The sequence below is a fragment of the Perca flavescens genome, chromosome 5 (assembly GCF_004354835.1).
Source record: "Perca flavescens isolate YP-PL-M2 chromosome 5, PFLA_1.0, whole genome shotgun sequence".
NCBI lineage: Eukaryota > Metazoa > Chordata > Actinopteri > Perciformes > Percidae > Perca > Perca flavescens.
The window spans coordinates 2,580,982-2,598,662 of record NC_041335.1 but is presented as its reverse complement, the minus strand read 5'-3'; the positions used below and the strand labels follow the sequence as shown (position 1 = coordinate 2,598,662).

General features: G+C 46.3%; 1 protein-coding gene across 1 annotated transcript in view; it reads right to left on the bottom strand.

Annotated features, from left to right (window-relative positions):
* LOC114555326 (fibrosin-1-like protein) overlaps window positions 1-17,681 on the bottom strand; it is a 291,116-nt gene that overhangs the window by 18,647 nt on the left and 254,788 nt on the right. Inside the window, exon 7 of the mRNA XM_028577641.1 lies at window positions 1,175-1,223. Within this exon, the coding sequence (XP_028433442.1) occupies window positions 1,175-1,223 (49 nt within the window). The remainder of the gene's footprint in view (window positions 1-1,174; window positions 1,224-17,681) is intronic.

Below are 17,681 nucleotides of genomic sequence, written 5' to 3'. Positions count from 1 at the left end.
AATTATCTGCTCTACTTTGCAGATAAAAGCATGGTCCAAAATGAAAAACACAACAAGACTGGTTAACAGCCTTCTTTTACAACAACCACAAGACAAGTATCTTTATCCCTGCCATAATAATATAGTAAATATGTATAGTCAGTTTGACCACGAGTGCTACATTTTCACGACTTCACTTTTGAAAATGGTTTTCAACACATTTCCAACAAATATTAAAAGAACAAATGAAAAGACAATCAAGAGTAAAATATGTCTATATGACATCCCAGTTTACACTAACTTTGTGTCTATTATGACAACAAATGTTTACAGTTCAGTAGATATGTAATATGTAGTAATTTGTCCAGTCAGTCCTGCAGACATCACCCCCCGCCACCCCAAACCCTTCTCATATGGCCAGAGTTTACACTGTTCTGCACTCCCACTCCTTCTCCCTCTGCTTGCGTTAATGGCCCTGCTTCCTGGTTCCTGCCCTGGGGGGACGTGGTCTGCATGCTGCTATCTGTCACTAGTAGGCTGATCGCGCCTCTCCTCCCTTCCCCGCCTTCATGCATCCACAATTTGACACCTTTCTCCCTGCTCTGACCTGGCAAACATCATTGCATTTAGTGGATTTACAGGTGCAGACATTCTGTGCCCACATGGCATACACCAACACATGTATGTGGTTGGCGGCACATGGACAAACAAAATCATGCAAGATCATGCATGAACATACAAAAGCCTTATAATCCACATATGTGCATATGTTAACACACAGGCACAGAGTTTGTGTTGTCTGGGGGGCTGACAAAGCTCTTTCTCTCTTTCCTTTGGCATCCATTGTGGTCCAGGCCTGCTGTCAGAGAGCTTGTATTGCCTGAGGGAAGTTCCCATTTGTGGGAGCATGTGGCAGGGAGGCTCTAAATCCCCTCTAATGAACCAATATGTAGGAGGGTTAAGCCTTTGGCGGGGTCGTCCAGCAAACGCCACTCTGCGCTCAGGCAAAAATGTATGCATATGTAGTCACCAGACCTTGTTTATGTCTGCTGACATTTAAATCTGAATGGGAGCTGCAGGATTAGAGCCGAGGAGATTTGGACTCATTCGCAAAGCCCAGTTGTTGTTATGAGTATGAATGTGGCAGAGAAGGAAAGACTGAAGGGGGAATGGAGAAAACAGAGCGGGCTCTTACCTTTGGGTGTGGTGGGGGAAAAGAGCTTCTCCGATCCTACATCAGACACCTGGAAAAACAAGAAGGCAGACCTTTAGTGGATTTGTCTGATGAGCTGAATCGGTGCTATTATTAATATTCAACAAAACTAATGCAAGCACTGACACACATTTTGTCTGCCCGGTAAAAGGCTTATTCACCCACAAATGTGGCCACTAGTGACTGGAGGAAACATCCAGCTGCCACACAAAGCATTATACGGTCAATCAAAATACTCCAATCAGCCAACGAGAAGAGCTGCCTCTGCACCCGGTGGTCTCTGTCTGGCTTTTTCCTGCTGAGGTAACATTAGGTGGCACTGTTGTGCCACCTGAAAACCCTCTAAAGAAGTGCTGTCAAAGATGGAGGAAGTCAGTAAGGTGGCCTTGCAGCATTAGAGCACAAAGGCTTCTGCATACACGCTGGCGCTCAGAAATCACATTTTTGTCCTGCAATATCTTTGAATGGAAAAACATATCCTGTGAATAGAATGTGCATCTACTCTAAAAGCAATATCCGTATATCACAGATTCAATATCAAAGCCAATATCAGCTCATACTGGAGGTAAACAGGTGATCTGTCAACAACAGGAGCATTTATTGGGTCAGAAACAGTTGTTACTGATTGGGCTGATGCGGCTGACAGCGAGGAGTGGAAACCTGGCGGACTGAAGTCAAATGGAGGCTGAGTCACTTGGGAGAGAAAGGCACCTCACTATGAAGTGATAGTGGAGACTTCTAGACTAAACACTGCAAGGTATTTTCCTCTCGGCTTTAGATGGATATGTAGATTCTGGCGAGCACCACCTGAATCAAAACACGGCATACATTTTCACACATGTTCACTGGCCAGAATGTTTAAACACTATGACCGGAAAAGCAGTAAATCCACACAAAAGCTGGCATTGTGCAAAATACCGTAGCATAAAATCGGTGTGCTCCGATGATAATATTAACAATGAAAATCCTCCTCAGCCTGTAATATCTGCCCATATAGGGGTTTTGTTTAAAGCCAAGATTTCACTTTGCTTTAGATCCTCTCATCTGGTTTCTGCACACTTGTAAAAAGCTACAAGAGCTGAACATATGTTCCACCCAAAGGGCCCGAGTGTCCTTAACTGCCATGCTTGTGTTTTATGCAGCACAAAGGGAGCATATGTAAAGAATGAACAGTGAATCAGAGTGAGTGCAAGAGCGACGGAGACAAAAAGAGAAAGCAAATCGTTTTGTAAACACAGATGGCCGTCCTTGGCATCCGTGTTAGTTCTTCAGAAGTGTTTTGAGGACGTCCTCTTCTTTCCAAGACCTCCCAATTTCTCCTTCGCTGCCACTGTGTTACTGTTCTCCAAAGTGTTTGTCTGTCTGTGCTTGATGTCTCATCTCAGCGCTAACCACAACAGTGCCCGGGGAAAAGCAGCGATTTGCTTTATTCACACAGCAGCCACATGAAATACAGGTCCAAGCCATAACGAAAGACAACAAAGCAGACGCAAACGGTCTTGTGTCTACTAACGACATGAAAAGAATCCCCAACGTGATGTGTTGATAATTATGGCGAGATATCGGCCCGTAAGTCACATTCCACAGCGACTACACTGCGAGGTAAATAAATGACGGTGATAACACGACATTAACAAGTCAGCCGATTGAAGCTTGTGGTGATATGATTGTTCTCAGAGTCAGCATTACAAGACTTTGAGATTTTAAATGTGAATATTGTGCTTGATAGCATTCGATTCTTTAACAGTGCCATTTTAGCGATGGCCTTTAGCTTCAGATGCCCCCATGTTAGTTATGAGTATTTATTAAAAGACTGGTCAACCAGTGTATTTAAAGTAGTTCAACAGCCTTTTGAAAATGTCAGAAGAGGTCAATAATAGGGGTGTGACGAGACAGAAAGAAAGAGAGAAAAGTTGTCTCGTGAGGCGATGTGATGTCAGCGTGATGGAGCGTGGAATTACTATTGAAGATCCCCCTGCCACTTTTAAATCATTTGTGTGGCAACATTTTGGTTTTCCTGCGGAAATAATAAACAGCGAAAGAGTGACAGACAAGACGAACACAATATGTAAACATTGTAAGAAAAAAATGCCGTATACCGCGGCTAACACGAGCACTATGCAAAAACACTTACAGCACCACCACAGCTCTCTACTAACTACTGCGGCTCGCGGGTGGTGCAGTAGTTAGTAGTACGGAATTTTTTTTTTTACAATGTTTACATATTGTGTTCGTCTTGTCTGTCACTCTTTCGCCGTTTATTATTTCCGCAGGAAAACCAAAATGTTGCCACACAAATGATTTAAAAGTGGCAGGGGGATCTTCAATAGTAATTCCACGCTCCATCACGCTGACATCACATCGCCTCATGAGACAACTTTTCACCTCGACGAGAAATCTCGTCACGTTTTAATCTTGCCAATAGTCAATAACACCTCTTTAGTTTAGTCTCGATAAGCGGAACATTTGATGAGGGGCAAACACTCAGTATAAAGGAGATGTTTCCTGTTTCCTCTTACAGTAGAGGAGGCGAGAGACTATAGAGGGAAAGACAGAGTGTTGTGCATTGCCCTCTTTCAGTCTCCCAGAACCGGGGCGCCAGGCTACAACACAGGCTCTTTGTTAGCTTTGGACGACATTAAACGCTCCAGTACCAAGCCTCAGCACTGCAGCAACACAACCTCAGCCTTGAATCATGGCCCCGGAGGCCCTGGAAGAAAAATATGGGCTCAGAATGAAATGAAGCTTGTCAAATGGACACAGGAGCTGGCTCAGGGACTTGCTTAGTGTGGCACGGGGTCACAAAAGCAAAAAAAATAAAAAAGACAGGGTAGGTCATGTAATAACTCACTATAACAGTTTAAACAATTGTTATGACCACAGTGGTTATCCAGAGAACAAGGCAGACATAACGTTCCTGAGAAAGAGAACAGAAAATGCTTTGTTTAGCATGTGCCAAGACAACCTAGTTCTCCTTATTCCTTTTGTGGCTATTTTGAGTGCGCAGTGAGCCGTTTCATATCCCAAACATATTCCAAGTAACATCAACAAACCAATATTTAGGTTTTAATGCTGTGTTTTGCACCTGCCAACTCTGCATGAGTCAGTCGTATAATCCACAATTACAAGGTCCGCTTACAAAAGCACTTCTTAAAAAGGCATGTCAAAGCAGAGCCCTGATTTGGCTAGCTGTTGTTTTTGTAGAACTTTCTTGGTTTCGCTGGTTTAAGCTGACATTTTTTCACAGGGCCGTGCTGCTGGCAGTCTGAGCGGCCTGTGGTTGTGGTGTGCAGAGGTCATGTATAACAAATTCTTCACACTCTCTTTGTTGAGGCAACCCTGGCTGCCATTAAAAACAGACAGGGAAAGATGAGACAGAGGGGAAATATATATAGAGAAAGAGAGACAGACGAGGGAAAAAAAGAGGCGCAAAGGCCAGGTTTTCTAAAGGAAACAGGGAAATTTAACCATTTAAAAAAAAAATAATAATGGGGGAAATTCAAGCCACATTGCCTGGGAGCCAAAAGCACTTGGAGCGGGCCGCAGGAAGCCTGACCTTTGAGGGGGCCGTCTGCTATCTGAGCCTGAGGCTTCAGGGGCCTGGCCTCCTCTCTGGAGGGCCGTCAGCAGGCCTCAGCTTTCCTTCCCTATTCTATTCATTAGCCATGCTTTATGATTCAGCTTCCTCTGAGCCACACAAGAGCTCCCTGAGGAAAGAGACTGCTGGAGAGAGGCAGCAAAAAAAGGGAGTGAGACTGAGGGAGGGGGAAAAAGCAAGAAGGAGGTCACAGGGCCCAGCCGGGGCCCAGCTCTCAGCAGCTGTGAAATCCTTCCGTTTCCTCGGCAGGCGTAAAAGGAATGAGGGGGAGAAAGAAAAAGAAGGAGGCCAGGGAGGGAGCTGGGCCAGTAAACCCCCCATCAGAGTGCTAACTCCCTAAAGAGCCACATGCAGAACCATAATTCCCAGATTTAGAGAAGGCCAAATTACAAATTACACTGCTGTTTGTTTTAAAAAGTCCCCAACTTCCCTGAACACCAATGACTTATTGGCTGCATAAATCTCCAGATAATAGCAGAGCCGCAGAGGGAGAGCAGAGAGGCAGAAACCCTCGCTAGCAATAAGTGAGACATTTACTGCGAGGCAAAATGCATTTGCTGTCACAGCAAAGAAGCAAGGTGTGGGGGGGGGGAAGCTTGGCAAATTTTCCATGTCCACATCGCTTTTATTTAACAACACAGCAAGCTAATTAATTTAGAAAATCTGAGACAAGCTTAATTGCACTTTTTTTTAGAGGTAAAACGCTTCCTCGCTTAATTTAAGCACAATGGGCCGACTGAGCGAGGCGATGCATGCAGCAAGGGAGGGCGGCATAATCAACTGAATAACCTTCAGGCATAAATTTATGAAAGGCATTGATCAGTTAAGGCTGTGATTTCACCGAGACAGGAAGGTCAGCAATTACCCAGATTCAATTAACCTCATTTAGTAAAGACTGCTGAGAGACCAATTTCTCTCCCCACAAACCCCCACCCCCCTGAACCCCCTGTTTATATCAAACGGTCCCCAGGCCGTCCATCTACCTTTGATCTGAGAGCTCCTATTGCATGCCTTGCATTCCTTGGAACTGAGCAACTTATCTCCAAACAGGAAATAATCTTGCAGCCAGAGGTTAGGTAAACCCAGACTAAATAAAACCAAATTCCTAATACAGTCTCCCCCCTAACCCAGTAAAGCAGGTAAAGCCCCTCCCCTTCCTGGTAAAGATGAAACAAATTACACAGGCTGGCAGTGCTATCACAACAGCTGTAGCGTGAAATCAAAGAAACCTGTTAGTAGGCTCTGTTGTGGGCTCATGCCCGCAAAGACTATAATTACAATTTTGTTCTGAGTCATTTGGCACATGCTATGTTCTTGACGGACTGTTGTAGGACAAGTGGTAAGGCGGATAATCTTAACAATTATATGCCACAAACCAAAACAAGAGCCAGCACGTTTTTCAAAATGACATCTCCAAACTGATGAAAGATGTTCTATTGTACAAAACAAAACATACAGGCAGACGAAAATCAACTGAACACCCATGAGTGCAGCTATAGCTAGAAGCATGTCGTCCAACTGTGTAATCATGGGTAATAGAGCACAGAAAAGACACAACACATTCGTGTGCATGCTACATGTAAATAAGTGGGTCAAAAGTCCTTGCGTAGGCGAAGACACTTGATGGACCTGTATAAGAGCACACGGTGCCGTGTTGATGTGACAGGATGTGGCACTAAAGGACTCATCATGTAGCATGACAAACAAGAACGAAAAGAAGAAGAAAAAATGGAGAGAAACCGAAGAAGGAAGCGGGCAGAAGGGCACGTATCCTGGCATGGACGATTAGGCTCTCAATTACCGTGGCCAAACCTGTCTGTCCATGGATCCACGCTCACCAAACCTCCCACACACACACACACACACACACACACACACACACACACACACACACACACACACACACACTCTTCATTTGCTTCACTGCTTGGTGTTTCATCACTGTCAACTTCCTCCTTCACTGCCCTCGCTCCCAATTTTCCATTTACTGTCACCTCGAGTCCTTAGTTCCCTCTCTTGTCAGGGTTGTACTGCTATATTTTTCCTTAAAAAGCAAAACCCTTGAATGATTCTAACACGATGTTCTGATTTGAAGTATATTGAGTTTGTTTTCTGTGTATAAAAAAGGTCACACACAATGATCGTGAACACTGACACATAGAAGCTTATCAGTACTGATATGGTAAAAACACCTATCAGTCAAACCTAGCAAGGGCCTGACTTTCTCTGTTCATGTGGGAGTAGCTCGCTGCTTTGAAAAACACTTCTCTCAGCGCCCCCTCAGGCCCCTCAACTACTGTCGCCCTTTCACCCCAGACGTCCGCTAACGCTACTTTAACAATAGATGCAGCATTAGACGTTGCACAGTGGGCCTACAGCTCCCAGGCTGCAACGGGAGACACCAAATTAATTATCTCCCCTGCATTTGTCCTCGCGCCGTTCCAGAAACTTAATGACCTCCCGAGCGGTCGTTTATTATAAGCCGCAGCAGTGCTACGCGTTCCCAGGGCGGGGGGGAACAGGCACCATCTACGTCCAATTCCCACCCACCGCTACCACCGCCGCTGCCGCCTGCTTGTCAGAACAGGTGCGAGCCAGCAAGACTGCAAACCCCCAGCGAGCATGATGGGATATACAGCACGAACGGGAAAGAGAGAAGAAACCTCCCACGCAACTGTCAACCAACAGATACTCGCCTGAACTGGAGCATCATTAAGATGATAATGAATTCCATAGTGACCGTGTAGAATGGAGTGGTCTCCCTTAGCACACACACAAAACACACTCAAACCTCTTTATACTTAGCCCCGAGTGCCATTTTCATAGGCACGTATAATGCATGTGTGTGTGTGTGTGTGTGTGTGTGTGTGTACGACGACAGAGGGCCAGGGCTGACAACTCCTGCTCCCTCTCCCCCTAGCAACAGACGCAGGGAAATGAATGCCGAGAGAGAAGCAGGGGGGGCTTGAGCTTTGTGTAAAATATTACCCTTTCGTCTCGCTTACCGCACCCCACAACACCATCCCTCCTCCCTCCCCTGGCTGTGCAGCAGTTGCTAGCCCTTATCACTGCTGCCTGTCAGTTTAGTATACAAATTAGCAGTCTATCAGGGGAATGCAGGGGCCTGTTTCATCAGTAGGGAGAAGGGCAGAGGCATGCATTGCATTAAAGCCTCTCGCCGCTGCAGACACACAGGGTCACAAATCAACGCCTCAGCAGGCCCAAAGCCAGCACTAACCAGATAAGGAGAAATGGAAAAGGAAAAAGGAGAAGGCATATTTCACCGGAGAGAATCCAGACCTGCTCAAACTCCCTGCAAAGGCCCGGGATGAAGGATGGAGGTGGGCTGGTAGTAGGGGGGGGGGGGGGGGGGGGGGGGGGGGGTGTATGGATGGGAGGAGGTCACAAAATCAGAGTAACAAAAAGGACACAAGAAACAGTAAGGACATTTCATTTATAAAATGTCAGTGGCTGAGGAAGTGCTTCCAGTTGATTGACTAAAATTTGCAGGGAATTAGGGCTCGCTCGTTCCCACTTTCTCCTGTGAAGTGAACCTGTGCATGTTAATACCAGTGGAGACAAAACGTCTGTGAAGGGCTCTCATTAAGTGGCATAATGCAATGAGGCACAGTCTAAATTGCGGCAATAAAAGCCGACAGACAAATCATCTCGACCATCGCAATCCATTTAACTCAATTAATGCAACAACAGATCCGTGCTCAGTGGTTTAAAAGCATGCGTGGCTCTCCTGTGGGGTGCATGGGGGGGAGGGGGGTGGAGGTACCAGGAGAGAGGGAGTTAGCAGCATATCTTTTAGGGTGAAATAAGGGTCAGTGTGGCACAGCTATTGTACCATGATTAAGTCCTGCTTAAGAGCATGAAAATTGGGAAAGAGAGAGAAAGACAGAGAGATAAAGGCAATGGGAGATGGAAAAACAAAAGCAGGAGAGGGCTCTATTCGGCACAGCACAGCTGACGATGGAAAGGGCGTGGCCTCCTTTCCTTTTTAATGTCAAAATGTGTGCCAGCCGCGATAAGAACCGCCGGTAATCTCCCGCTGGAATCAAGGGGGGGCTGTTAGTCATTACTCTCTGGCCCTGATATAGATCACAGCGCCGGTGACTTCTCCCGGCTCTCCAGGCTTCTCGGCAGCCGAGATGGCAGATAGCCCTTTAAGACACGGCTCACTGCTGCCTGATTGGCTGGTCAACAGCCTCAACCAAATCCCGGCTCCCTCGGGGGGCCGCTGTGAGGAGGTATGATAGGACGGGTCACGGAAACCGGCCGTCCCCATATACACATCATCCTTTTGTTGTAAAGCCTTTACCCCATTGTCAGTGTGGGTGGTGGAAAGTAAAAAAGCCTTTCTGGATGTTATTGTCTGAGGATAACAGACAGGAGGATTATTTCAAAAACAGCTTCCTCCAGAGCTCTCACAATGCGGCACCGTTGTTGCTGTGGAGAGGATCCTGGAGATAATAATAATATTCCTAGTCAGAGCCTTTGCTGCAGTGGAGCTGCCTTCTAACAGAGAGATACACATCATTCTGACTGGCCCGCCGTGACATAATCGCCCTGCAGAGAGCTGCAGGCAAGCTTGGTAGGCAAACCACCTCTCACTGCAGCTTGTTAAGAGAAAGGTGGCTTTAAGCACAGCTCAATAGAAACTCCTATTGAACTTGTTGTTTTTTTCCCACTCCATCTGAACAATGTCTAGGTGAGTCATAGCGCACCTCAGGCTACACAAGTTACATTCTTCCTTTCTTCTTCTCTTGAGATTGCACTGCGCTTTTGACTTGGATGAATTTGCTAATAGGGGAAGAAAAAACAAACTCGGCAGGATCTTAAATAATGCAGGCGATAAAAAAAGCTGTGACCCTTTCCCTTGCCTCAACCCACACACAGTGAATTTCTTCTGCAGTGAAAGACAGCACACAAAGAGAAGAAAAGGCAGAGCTGGCACTACATGGAAATGTGTGGTAGGCTTTGATTTGCTCCTCTGGGCACGGACACCTTTAATGAGAGGAAAAAATGCGCAGCAAGAGGCAGATCTTACCCGTACTATGCCAGTGATTTTGAGTAATATGAATCACCGCCCCTCTAACACAAATAAATATTGTTCTAATACCAGTGGGAGTTAAAGGCAGGGCTAAGAAAACTATGGGGGATCCAGGCTTCACACACCAGCCATTCTACATCCCACAGCCTCCTAAACCCTACACCATGCACACACTCGATGCCCGTGACCCCTGACCTTTTCAGCTTCGCTCTCTGCTGAGCTCAGGTTATCAATGCGGGGGTGTGAAGTTGTTGATGCTGGTTTAGTAACAGTACCTCTCCTAAACTACAACGGCAGCTGAAATGAGGCAAAGAAAATTTTGGAATTCATCTCGGCATCTTGCTCATACAAGTATGTCAACTGCAACCGTGAAAGTCAGGCAAAGCTCTCAGGATCAATACAGCCACTTGTCCTGCGAAGGAATGAAGGGGGAGTTGGGGAGGTGGCGAGTGGAGGGAGTGGAAAACTGGAAATAGGACAGAGAAGACCGGCACCCGTTGCCAAATGTCCCATTGGTCTCACACCACCGTCCTCTTGCCACTTTAAGGCACCCTATCCACCCTGCTAGCACAAACAAACATGGTATGCACTATATAAAGGAGTCTCAGACCTCCAAAGCCCCCAGGTCATGTTGGAAAAGGGATGTGGCACGTTAAGTGGAATTTACTTTTGATGCAGACATCAGGCCTCAGGTTTCTGGCAGCTGTAACCCAAGCTTCGCCCTGAGGCCTCACTGCAGGGTCGGACAGGACACCCAACGCCCAGGCAGGCAGCTTGAGAAATACCTTCACTGCTCAGCTGCTCTTATAAAAAAAAAACGGTGGTGGTTCTTGTTGGGGGTCACTATTTCCAGTGTAAGGTAGTTTACATTGGGCAGACTTTCATTTCATCACCAAACACTGAGAGTTGAGATTGCTACCGGAAGAAAATAGGACATGTTTTTTTTGTTTTTTTCTAGTATTTGCTACTTGCTGTATATAATCTGCTGCTGAGGTCTGTTGAGTGTGTGTTTACAGCAGGAATTTAATATTGTACGCGGACCCCAGCGGCCCACAGTACGCCCACTGCTTTGTCACAGCAATGCATTCTTATACTTTGATGTTTCGTTGACATCTTATTTCTCTACATGAATATGCGACAGGATTTTCATTCTAAAATGAGCCAAAGTATGACCCCCCCACACACACACACACACACATTTCTGTCGTGACATGGCATAGCGCTTGAGCTCTTCTGTCACTGACAGTCCAGATGTGTGACTTAATGTGGGGTGGGTGGGAGTGTATAAATAACCATGATGACATATCAGTGGGACATACCAGGAGCTTTGCTCTGGAAGGGAGGGGGCGATGGAGGGGGTGTCGAGCTAACTGCGTACCTCCAGGGAGTCCAGCAGAAGCTAGTTTAACGCCAACGCGACAACTGCAGAGACCTTGTGAGAGAGCTTATGGCTTTAGACTTCACACTTACTGTGTAACATCATTAGAGCACAACACGCTGGGACGTGACCTTGACAACGGCCATGTTACTGCTGGTTTTCAATTACAATGATCAGTCACTGCGGCGACTGCATCGGAAATAGTTATGAATTGTGTAGACTTATGGTTACTGTGGCTTACGGTGGCATGTACAGAGTGATGAGAGCCTGTCAATACCTGACTGGAGGTCAGTTTTATCAACCTAAAAGGGAGTTCAGCTCAATATTGAGCACTCACAGCAAACTGCATTTCCAGTAATTGCACAATAATAACATCCTAATGTGTTGTAATTGTCTATTCGGCGAGCTTTTCTTCTTTTATGAGCCCCGCTGAACTCTGTGTAAACCCACTGGCTGTTATCTCTGATAATAACTTAACACCTGTGGAAGAATTTGATCTGGCAGCCATCTAAACACAAATCCTGGCATGGAAAAGAAGGGCAGGGTGAGGAGGAAATATTTGATGTGTTTGCATTGCTAGAGCAGATTTATGAGCAGTCACTGCGGAAAGGACCACTAAATGTTGCTGGCCATGCCATAGTGTATGCAGAGCATCATTTGCTCTGGATTAAAATATAATGAAGCAAGTGAATGCAACTTTGTCTTACATGCAACTCCTTGAATTATTTAAGTGGAGAGAAAAAACAACAAGCAAAGAATATTCCCAGGTGCACTGAAACTTGTTAAGGATGGCAACAATGAATATCTTAGCACTCGTTAAAAGCTTTGTTTTCCTTGGGAGTCTCGGCGTATGAGCGGACTAAATGAGCAGAGAGTACACCAAGTCACATACAGAGGCCATTCATATTCACTTCCAGTATGTTGGCTCCAGTGACGTTACTGGAGTGTGTGTACATAATGCACTGGATTGATTTTTTCTGCAGTGAAGCAGGGTTAAACAGCTCATTACCGCAGCACTGGGTCGCCACAACAAACCAGTTTCCTGTCAATAAAACAAACATGACGATTACACTCTTATACTACCTCTTAAATGTTGAGTTTTCTGTATTTTTAAAAGGACGCCTGCTCTAGCCACTGATTGTCTAAACTACGCTGATCAGTGATTTAATGAGTTGTCATTTAAAAACTTGTTTTTCTGAGGTGATGCTATGGCAACCTTTCTTTCTTTTAGAGTCATTTCAACATCTGCGCGTCAAGAAAACACTCTGCCTGACTCAGGTGGCTCCTGTCTGTATTTGAATAAGAGATATGCAAACAGATGAAGTCAAGGCAGCAGCTTGTGTGCTCAAGGAGCTTTTTCTCACATTGGAGAGAATCCTTGGATTAGTTGGTCCAGGCTCCAGGGCCTTTATACTGCATGCTATTCATCTAGCAGAGAAGGGAAAAAAAACATGTTTGCATTTCATGTCTGTCATTGGTAAATATGTGTGTGGTTGGATAGAGGAGGCCAATGTAAACTCTCCCAAATGAAAAAGGTGAACATTATAGCGAGCAGAACCCAGATGACCCACAATGCAGGTGAAACCACCAGAGCATCTTCCCCTCACACTTGTTCTGCCAGTATAATTAAGGATTTGGTTAAGAGAAGTGAGTTTAATCAAGTGTTAAAAGCTGTGAGGCTGGACACAGTAGGATGACGAAGGGTGTGGGCTGTTGGCTCAAATCATGCCTTGCTGTTCTTGTTGTGAAATGTTTGTTTAAAGCACTTGTGCTGTTTAGTTTAAAACAGTCCAAAGGAAATGTTAAATTACAGTGTGGTTAAAACTCAATATTTACTCGATTTACAGTACTTTATCTACAACTAGTTTGTGAAAAATGTACACAACCTCATTTGTTTAACGGTAATTCAGTATTACTACGAACCGTCACAGGATGTGCTTTTATTTTGAAGTAGCCTTTTGATTTTGATGAGATGGTTAAGTTTGTTCACTTTCTTGTTTTGTAAAACTGCTAAAATGTTGACAGTGAAAGACAAGCGTTTTTGGTCGCCATTACAAGCCACTACACTCCAGCTGTTGTCATTCTCCAACACCTTGGTCGGAGCACAGTCAGCAAAGGATCCACAGCCATAGCTACAGTTGATAGTATTTTTTTTTCTTTACCAGCCCCGTTTAATGCTTTTTAAACATGCTCAGGTGCACTGCAGCGGGGGTGGCTGCCCAGCTGGCCTTGTGAACCCGCGTGGCATCCCACCCCATGCCACCCACCAACATGTAATTGGAGACCTGGTATGTGCTGCACTCCTGTAAGGGCTCTATGAATGCTCAGATCCCCGCCCAGGCCGTCACCCACATCCCAGATTGACAGGACCCTGGCGGGATGCCAGCGTGTGGAGGCAGGGACTTCTGGTACAGTGCCATTGCACCCACCACAGATCAATACCTCCTTACGCAATTATAGTAGCTGAAACAGCCCTGCCTACACTATCGACCACCGTGGCACCCCCTGCTTCCCAACACAGAAACACATACACACAATGCGTGCATGCTTTCACGCTCACACAGAGCAGTTCTCCCACTGACTATCCAGACAAATTCTACTTTCAGTAGTTCTTACCAGCATAGCAATGCTTCCACAGTTACAGGGTCACAGTAGGCAAATGCAGGGGGCATGTGTGGGCCAATGTGGTGGGTTTGGGCCCGTGGAAACAGCTCTCCTGTCTCCCTTTACCCTCCCGCTGGGAGATACTTTGACCTGCTTCTCTGACAGTGACATTTGTTCTGTCAGCTCAGCCCCCCACCCTGTCACTAACAGGTGGCCTGTCCCTTACAGCAAAGTCATTTGCCTTGCACAGCAGCAGTCATGGGTAGGCCCAGCCAAGCTTCATTCAGGTTTCCAGCATTACAGCTCAGGCCAAAGAGAGAGGCAATGGCAGAATGCAGAGGAAAGAGCTTGGGGGTGGGAGGGGGGGGGGTGGGTGGGTGGAGAAGAAAAACCTCCTCCGATCAAATAAATGCCACTGTAAGCACAAGTGACAAGTCTTGTTTGGGGTCGTCCCTGATCAGGGCCTGAAAGGCCAGCACTGCCTCGTCTCCTCAGCTATGTCTGCAAGCAACGTGGGAGGCTGAGAGAGGGAGGGAGGGAGGGAGGGAGAAATGTCTGATTGGTGCCATAGCCAAGAGTGATAGCAACCCAATTATATTTCCTATCCCTCAAGAGCTGGCCAGCCCCCTCTGGTAGAGCGAAGCCTCTGCCATCTCTCCTCTCCTCACCTCTCAAGACACTGCAGATAGATAAATAAATGACAGCCCCAGTGGGGCTTGGCCCAGCCTCCCAGAATACATTGCAGAGGCTGGCTGCCTGCCTGTCCGTTTGCCTTCACCTGGCATTACTGCAGATAGACATTTTTCACATTATTATCGTTGCATCGTCTCCCGTTGCCCTGTTCCCTCGCTGAGTTGTGGTTGATGATGGCGGCAGAGGACCTGAGGAGATTGGAAGGAAATGTCTCTTGTCAAAGTCAGCATAGCCTACCTTAGCAGAAATTTAACAAGTTCCCTGGGCTCTCTCCATTCACTCTCTGACAGAGCACGGAGACGGGACATGGCCTGCTGACAGCCCTGGGCATGTCACTGTCACTGACACTTGATAGGCCGGAGAGAGGAGAGGCAACAAGGCTTAACCCTACAAGACTTACACTTAACTACACAGCTCCATATTGCTACTTTTGCTCTAGCCATAAAAAAATAAAAATAAAAAAACCCTACTGTTTTGGAAATTTCAGTTTATCTAATATAACACAAATGCAAAATAGCCATGGTCAAGTTGCCTTCATTACTCTGCAAATGACTATCTTGGGCCGTCGCTGTAAAATGCTTCCAACTTGACAGAAAGCCAAATATCCCAGGATGTTTGTGTTTTTTTCAGTAATAATCAGGTAGAAGCCAACAGAAAAATACTCGAGCTTAAACTGCATGTGTACCAGCATTTTTCCCCCCACACTCTCACCACTCCCCGACGGTTAAACCCAAAACCAGATGTTGCGGATCAGTGGGGATAAAAAAACAAGACGAATAAAAGTGGAAGACGGAATGGTACGCATTAACTATAATCAAAAAGAAACAAAAAGGAGAACAGGATGCTTTAATTGCTTCTCACATATAATTTGGTTTTGTGGGGGCAAGCCAGGCCCTGCCAAGAAAAGGAAGATGAAAAGCAACTTAAATTACATGGAGAGAAAGTGCAGAGGCTTTTAACACACGGTCCGGTCCTATTCTCCACAACTGTGGACGAGGCTGATGACTAGCCCCAAAACCTCCCTGTAAATCCTCCATGGATACAGAACTTAGATGCAGCCATGTAGGATCTAAGTTGTTCCACATGGCCATGACTTTACAGAAGGTGTTGAAATATAGTGGCTGCAGACTGACAAAAAAAAGTTTATTTTTTAAATGTGTCTTTTATGGCACACATGGTCTGTGAGCATCCAGACTGTAATGACAGTTTTCTGTTGTTTTGCTTAAGTATTCATCATCTAAAATTCCCTTGAATAATGTGATTTTAATAATTTGTCATGCCATTCTGCCAAGTGGCTGAGGATATGCGTTATGTTTGGCCACTGGAGAGAGCTTGGATGAGGCCTGAGTGAGGTGCTTTACTTCATAGCCGTCTTCTGTTTGCAGAGTCTCTCTTGACTCGCTGGTGTTGCCACAGTGCTAAATTGCACAGCTGTTCCACAATCTGTGGCGGTGTTAATTACCCAAATGTGAGCGGCAGCTCGTCAGTTCCTCACTAACGAAGGGGCCTGCTTTCCAGCGAGGGTGCCGTATGTTTGGCATGTAGGCCCATTTTCACCCAACACTCCCCAGGCTGTGCACGGACCACCCGACACATCCACATCCCGGAGAAGACGCATCTAATTAAAGCTCCCGACTCAAATCTGCTTACTAAGGGGGAAAAACACGCGGGCTGGATTAAAAGACGGGGAGAGAGGGGTGGAGTGGGATGGGGGCTTTAATACACTGCGAGTGAAAGGGCTTAGGAGGAAATATGAGAACTCTCAATAGTAAGATCCCAGGCAAGGCTGGAAGGAAACGCTGTGTGAATGTGAGCCGATCAGTCAGCGGTTGTCAGTCTGATCCCTTAGCACTTCCAAAGCCCCCAGGCAGAGACAGAAAAGTGGCTTCTTAACTCTCCTGGTTGGCCCCCTCTTCCAAGGACACGTGCATCACTTCTTAACTATTACAACACTGACTGACAGAACTCAACAGCCTCTACTGAACGCAAAAAAAATAATGTGTTGTTGTAACTGTGGTGATGTTTAACAGCAGCCGCATATAAAAATGTGCCTCTCGATTTCTCACATGATGACAGTACATGCCAATGCAACCCTCTTCAGTCAGATGCTGTTAATGCAGTACATCACCCAACTTCTTGCGTGCGATGTACAAAACAAAGGTGTTAAGAAACTCCCCTCATGAATCATACTTGCTGGCTAAAAGCCTAGCTGCAGTGTACCACTCACCTCCGGTTATACATGAACACCACAGCCTGAAGTAGCACTGGGAGACTACATAATGAATGCATGAAGCTAGGTGTCATGGGGGCTCGTACGGTGCACAAAACGATGGGGCAATTAGGCCCACACGACACCTCGGGATGGCGTGATGAAGGACTCCTGGGCTCGCCTCCTCCGCCTCTGTTCCTCTATCATTAAGGATTGAGCAGCCACATCTGGCTAATGGCTCGCCTGGGGTTCCTGCTCAAACACTGTGCCACGCCGTGCACATTTAATTACGCCTCATAAAGGTAACAAAAGACACAACCTGCTCTCGGGGAAGCACTGTTTGGAAAACGTGAGGGGAGATGGAGGGAGAGAGAGAGTAAGAGCAAGAGCAAGAGCGAGAGAGAAATGAGGGGAAGGCGAGGAACTGGCCAGCTGCCAGAATTACAGGTTGACCCAGGTCGGCAGCTTCAAAAGAAGGGGAATTCACATGAAGTGTCTCCACCTCTCCTTGAGATTGGTCCCAATGAGCAGGCTGAGAGCAGGAGATGCTCAGTAGCGGAGAATCAAAGGACTTCTAGTCTATCTCCCCTTCTTCTATTAGATCATGAACTGCACTAGGCGCTGCTGTCAATGGCTAATTGCAGAAGGACTGGGGGGATTAAAGGGAGAGTGCTTTTGAAATATGTATGGGATTTAGCAGCTGTTTGAAGTGAAGAGGGACTTCTTTGTTAGGAGGGACGGAGAAGACAACAATAACAACATCACAGGAGAATGCCTGCAACGGCGCCGTGACCCGCTCCACTTCCACCCTGCCTCTGGGGCCACCCTGTTTCTCAGCAGCTCCCGCAAAAGAGCTCAACGCATTCAGCCAAGAGCATGAAACACACATTACCCACTGACTGAGCGACTGGCTGACCTATGACTTCACCAGTACCTGGAGGTATTCAA